The following is a 5,879-nucleotide window of genomic DNA, read 5'->3' as shown; positions in this document are numbered from 1 at the left end:
CGTCGCGGCGGAGGGCCGGCCTATCCACGACCCGCCGGAGGGTTTTGTGGGTATCCATTTGCACTCGGTTGCATTCGGCTTCCGAGTGCCCCCACACCCATTTCTTTCGCTTCTCTTTCGGCATTATAACTTGGTCCCGGGCCAGTTAGTGCCTAATTCTCATCGACTCCTGACCAGCTTCATCAATCTCTGCCATTGGTGGAAGTGCGAGCCAGATTTGGACCTATTCCGGTACCTCTTTACCGTGAACAAGGTCGGCTCTCACTCGCCCGGCTTTATCCAAGTCGCCGCCCGTCCGGGGCGACAACTTTTCGAGGGGTTGTCCGACTCGATAAAAGAGTGGAAGCCCCTTTATTTCTTCGTCCGACCTCGCTCCTCTTCCTTCACCTTTCCGACCCTTTGGCCGGCGACTCTCTTCAAGCCCTGCTCTCGGCGCGCCGTCTTTACGGAGGATGCTGTCATGGGCGGCGACTTCTTGAAGGGCTTCGGGCCGTACTCCGTTAAGTACTGGTCTCGAGTCCGGGCCATGGCCAAGCATGGCCTTCTGCCGGAGGGCGCCGCCACCATAGGTAGCGTCTCTTTCCTCTTCCTTCTCGTCTTGCTTTTTGTTTTCTACGGGAGCACTCACAAGTGATCGTATTTCTTTTACAGGTCCGTACGACTCCGATACCTCCAGCTCCGGCGAAGCAATCGCACCGACTCCTGAGATGGCAAATAGAGCGGAAAAGATGAGGCGTCGCCTGACGCAACGCTCCACGGGTACGGCCGCTGCGTCCTCATCTCAGCCATCGCCGGCGGTCCGGCCGACTCCTGCATCTTCCCACAACGTGGTCGACCTCACACCTTCGCCCGTGGTATCGCCCAGTCGGCAGCCGCCTCCTCCCTCTACTGAGAGTCCGAGTTCTAAGCGGCCTGCTGAGCCTACGGAGGGCCGGCTCCAAAGAGGATCAGGCTGTGCCACGAGGTGGACGAAGACGCCCAAATCTGGATGGGCAACACCTCCGTTCGCAAGTGGTGCAAGGATGTCCTTTTGCCAAAGGATGTGGAGTCGACCCGTGCTCTTGGCGACGGGTTCATCATCGAGGCTTTGCTCCGGCAGTCGTATCGTGTAAGTGTCAACCAGTCAGTTTTCCCTTCTGTTCGCTTTCTTTTTCCTTTTCCGTTTGACTGATAGTTTGATGTGCAGGACCTCGCCCTCCAGATGGAACTGGGCAATCGGTTCCAGGGCTTCAGGAACGATATGCGGGCCATGACCGCCAAGCAGCGCCAGACAGAGGAAGCTCTTCTGGAAGAGCAGGCGAAGCAACTCAAGATGGTGGAGGTGCACAACGCCGAGCTGCTGAGGGTCACCCGTCAATGGGAGGAGGAGAAGGGCAAGGTGGCCACGATCGCCGCGACTTCCATCGCAGTTATAAGAAGTCAGCGGCCTTCGAGGCGGATGTGCAGGCGGCGGTGGCAGCTCGAAGGAAAGAGGTGGCCAAGGAGTGGCTGGCGACCCCGGAGGGCGATGACTTCCTCCTCGACCTGGGCGAGCGAGATTACCGCCTCGGCTTCCGCGAGGCGCAGATGGAGATTCACGCCACCTTGTTGGCCCGCGATCCCTCGTTCACTCCCGAGAGCTGGGGCCTCAAGCCGGTGCTGGACGCTGATGGGCCGACTGCGCCTACTGACCCGGCGACTCTTCCTGCGGCGACGCCTCCAGAGCTTCCCGAGTCCCTTCCTCAGGCGGAGGACCCTTCCTCTGCTCCCCTTGCTGGACCATCGGCGGGGGCGCAAGTTGAAGGGGTCGCCGTCGATACCCCCTCCACTGTAAACTAGGGTCTTTTTAGGATAGACCCTCTTTTTGTAAGGGCTGGCCTCCTTATCGGCCGTGTTTTAATAAAGAAACAGTTTTTCCATCTCTTTTCACGGAATTTTGTCCTTGGGCTCTTTTAATATTGGCATTCTTCTAAGGCTTCGAACTTTGCTTTTCCCTCGCCGAGCTCCTCAGTCAAGGCGACTCTTTCATGCTTCTTCCGAGAAACGACTAAGGGCCTGGGCTCTTGTCTCCCAGCTCTTTCTCGCCGAGTCCCTCAGTCGAGGCGACTCCTTTCAGCTTTTTCTCTTGGAAGCGACTAAGGGTCTGGCCCCTTGCTTCCCATCTTTCTCTCGCCGAGTCCCTCAGTCGAGGCGACTCCTTTAGGCTTTTCCTGTTCTCAGAAACGGTTTAGGGTCAGTGCCCCGTTGTTTCTATATATATTTGCCGAGTCTCTCAGTCGAGGCGACTCCTTTTGGCTTTTTCACGGAAACGTCTAAGGGTCTGGGCCCTTGTTTCCTATCTTTCTCTCGCCGAGTCCCTCAGTCGAGGCGACTCCTTTAGGCTTTTCCTGTTCTCAGAAACGGTTTAGGGTCAGTGCCCCGTTGTTTCTATATATATTTGCCGAGTCTCTCAGTCGAGGCGACCCCTTTTGGCTTTTTCACGGAAACGTCTAAGGGTCTGGGCCCTTGTTTCCTATCTTTCTCTCGCCGAGTCCCTCAGTCGAGGCGACTCCTCTAGGCTTTTTCTGTTCTCAGAAACGGTTTAGGGTCAGTGCCCCGTTGTTTCTATATATATTTGCCGAGTCTCTCAGTCGAGGCGACTCCTTTTGGCTTTTTCACGGAAACGTCTAAGGGTCTGGGCCCTTGTTTCCTATCTTTCTCTCGCCGAGTCCCTCAGTCGAGGCGACTCCTTTAGGCTTTTTCTGCTCTCAGAAACGGTTTAGGGTCAGTGCCCCGTTGTTTCTATATATACTTGCCGAGTCTCTCAGTCGAGGCGACTCCTTTTGGCTTTTTCACGGAAACGTCTAAGGGTCTGGGCCCTTGTTTCCTATCTTTCTCTCGCCGAGTCCCTCAGTCGAGGCGACTCCTTTAGGCTTTTTCTGCTCTCAGAAACGGTTTAGGGTCAGTGCCCCGTTGTTTCTATATATACTTGCCGAGTCTCTGGGGACGATTAACTGCAACCCACGCACTTTTATTCAGATTTCTTGGAGTCCTCGAGTTCGTACATGGCCTATCATGGGCTACTGATAAAACCTTTTCAAATGTGCTGCATTCCATATACGGTCTATAAGCTTGCCTTCCATGGTTTCTAACTTGTAAGTTCCGGCCTGAACTACGGTCGCGATGCGGTACGGTCCTTCCCACTTGACCGCGAGCTTGCCTCCTTCGGTGGGCTGGCTGGCTTGTCGATCCCGCAGCACTAGGTCGCCAACCTGGAAGGTTCGCGGGCGAGTTCTGCGGTCGCGGTATCTTTTCACTGCCTGCTGGTACTCAGCCATTCGCGCACTCGCGGCTTCCCTTCTTTCTTCTAGAAAATTTTTCTCAATCCGCAGGCTCTCCTCATTTGTTGCGTCCGAGTAGGTGCGAACCCGATGGGTGGGTTCGACCACTTCGACGGGAACCTTGGCCTCAAAGCCGTATGCGAGTGAGAACGGACTCTCTCCCGTCGCTCGCCGCTGGGTAGTGCGATAGGCCCAGAGGACTCGATCAAGCTCGTCCGCCCAGTTTCCTCGGACGTCCTCGAGTTTCTTCCGGATCCCATCGACCAGGGTTCGGTTCACATTCTCCACCTGTCCATTTGCCTGGGGGTAGGCCACCGATACCTTGGTATGCTTGATACCGTGTCGGTGGCAGAATTCGGCGAATGCCTGGCAATCAAACTGTCGCCCGTTATCGCTGACGATGTGCTCGGGCAAACCGTAGCGACAGATCACCTTTTTCCACAGAAAACGTCGACACTGGTACTCGGTGATGGTGGTCAGGGGTTCCGCCTCGACCCACTTGGTGAAGTAATCGATGGCCACGACGCAAAACTTCAATCCTCCCGGGGCGACGGGTAATGGTCCCAACAGGTCTATTCCCCACTTGGCGAAGGGAATGGCAGTGGTGACCGGTGTATAGAAGGTGGCTGGCCGAGTGTCTTTCCTGGCGAATGCCTGACAAACGCCACATTTGGACATCCGTTCGACACAATCTCGCATCATGGTCGGCCAGTAATACCCTTGAACGACCAATTTTTGGGCGAGCGTGTGAGCACCCTGGTGCGCAGCGCAAATGCCTCTGTGGGCTTCATCCATTACCTTCTCGGCCTCAGGCTTAAGTAGGCATTTCAACAAGGGTCCTCCGAACGACTGTTTATATAGGTCTCCGTCTACGATCCGGAAAGAGGGAGCTTTCCGCCGAACCCTTGCGGCGACTGATGGGTCAGCTGGCAACTCGCCCGTTTCCTTGAATCGCCGGATGTCATCTATCCAGAACATCTCCGGGTTTTTCTCTCGATTCCACCCTTCGATGCTTACTTGCTGGACATCTAGCGGCGCCTCTTCGACGCTCGGCCGACTTAGCTCCTCCTTCTGGCAAATCTTTATTAAGCGGTCCGGCACCCCTTCCAGGGCGATTTTAGACAAGATGTCGGCCTCTACGTTGTCCGCCCGGGATATGTATTCTATTTCATAAGCTTCGAACCCCTTCAACATCTTGTTGGCACATTCTTTGTACAACGCCATCCTCGCGTTCTTAGCTTCGCACGTACCCGAGATCTGCCCAACTACTAGTCGGGAGTCGGTTTTGACTCGTAGCCGTTCGATTCCTAGACCCTTGGCGAGTCGGAGGCTATTCAATACTGCTTCGTACTCGGCCTCGTTATTTGATGCAGGGAACAAGTACCTTAGGGCGTAATACAGCCGAAATCCCTCCGGGGTGATGAGCACAACGCCGCCTCCGCAGTGCTGTCGACTTGATGCTCCGTCCGCATGCATCTCCCACCACTCGCCCGGGGTGCTTTCCGAGGCACTTTCCTTCTCCTCCTCGCTCGCCGTACACTCGACCAGGAAGTCGGCCAAAGCTTGGCCTTTGATGGAGGGCCTGGGTTGGTATTCGATCCCGTATTGTGTCAGCTCGACGGCCCACTTCACTAGCCGGCCGGAAGACATGGGGTTCCGTAGTACATTCCCGAGTGGTTGATCCGTCAGGACCCGGACGGTATGGGCTTGGAAATAAGGCGCCAACTTGCGAACGGTGACCACCAAGGCATACACGATCTTTTCCAGGGCAGTGTACCGTGTCTCGGCAGCTTTCAGTGAGCGGCTTACATAGTAAACCGGGTGCTGGACTCGTTCCTCCTCTCGAACCAGCACCGAACTTACCGCTTTGGCCGAGGCGGCGAGGTACAACAGTAAGGGCTCGCCCTCCTGGGGGGTAGACAGTACTGGGGGAGTCGACAGATACCGTTTTAATTCCTCGAACGATTGTTGGCATTCGGCAGTCCAAGCGAATCCCTCTTTCTTCTTCATGGCTTCGAAGAAAGGCACAGTCTTATCCGCCGATTTGCTCAGAAAACGGCTGAAAGCGGCCAGTCGTCCGGTCAAGCGTTGTAGGTCCTTGATAGTAGTAGGAGGCTGCATGTCGAGGATGGCTCGTACTTTCTCTGGGTTAGGCTCAATGCCTCGTTTTGGTGACCATGGTAGCCCAAGAACTTACCGCCCTGGACGGCGAACGCACACTTCTTGGGGTTTAGTCGGAGGTTATACTTTATCATTACTTTAAAGCAGTCGGCTAAATCCTCCGGCGTGCTTGTCCTCCTCTCGACTCTTGACGGAGCATGTCCGTCGACGTACGCGGCCATCGACTTTCCTAGCAGGTGGTGGAATAACCGGGCGACCATTCGGGTGTACGTGGCCCCGGCATTTTTGAGTCCCGAATGGCATGGACTCGATAGCAATACACTCCATCCGGAGTTAGGAAGGCGGTCTTCTCCTCGTCTGCCGGGTGCATGAATATTGATGGTACCCTCTGAAGGCATCCATAAAACTGAGCAACGCCGACCGCGCCGTCTCGTCGACTAGCTGGTCGATTCGGGGCAG

At 55.6% G+C, this 5,879-nt stretch overlaps 1 protein-coding gene across 1 annotated transcript; it reads right to left on the bottom strand.

Annotated features, from left to right (window-relative positions):
* Positions 1–2,989: 2,989 nt before the first annotated feature.
* LOC109186213 lies at positions 2,990–5,641 on the bottom strand. Its single transcript, XM_019336163.1, has 3 exons — positions 5,497–5,641; positions 3,954–5,224; positions 2,990–3,028 (listed from the first exon to the last, which is right to left on the bottom strand). Exons 1-3 carry the CDS (start codon positions 5,639–5,641, stop codon positions 2,990–2,992), a joined length of 1,455 nt encoding a protein of 484 aa, XP_019191708.1.
* Positions 5,642–5,879: the final 238 nt, after the last annotated feature.

The sequence above is a fragment of the Ipomoea nil genome, unplaced genomic scaffold (genome assembly GCF_001879475.1).
Source record: "Ipomoea nil cultivar Tokyo-kokei standard unplaced genomic scaffold, Asagao_1.1 scaffold0103, whole genome shotgun sequence".
NCBI lineage: Eukaryota > Viridiplantae > Streptophyta > Magnoliopsida > Solanales > Convolvulaceae > Ipomoea > Ipomoea nil.
The sequence above is the reverse complement of the archived record's forward strand: the minus strand, read 5'-3'. Positions and strand labels throughout refer to the sequence as shown.

Excerpts from the sequence above, each read along its gene's own strand:
- LOC109186213 (XM_019336163.1), bottom strand. The coding sequence starts at position 5,641 with ATGGCCGCGTACGTCGACGGACATGCTCCGTCAAGAGTCGAGAGGAGG. Across the intron at positions 5,225-5,496 it reads TGCGTTCGCCGTCCAGGGCG|TACTGTCTACCCCCCAGGAG; the intron begins GTAAGTTCTTGG and ends CGACTCCCCCAG. Across the intron at positions 3,029-3,953 it reads CCAAATGTGGCGTTTGTCAG|GCCATGTACGAACTCGAGGA; the intron begins GCATTCGCCAGG and ends AGCCCATGATAG.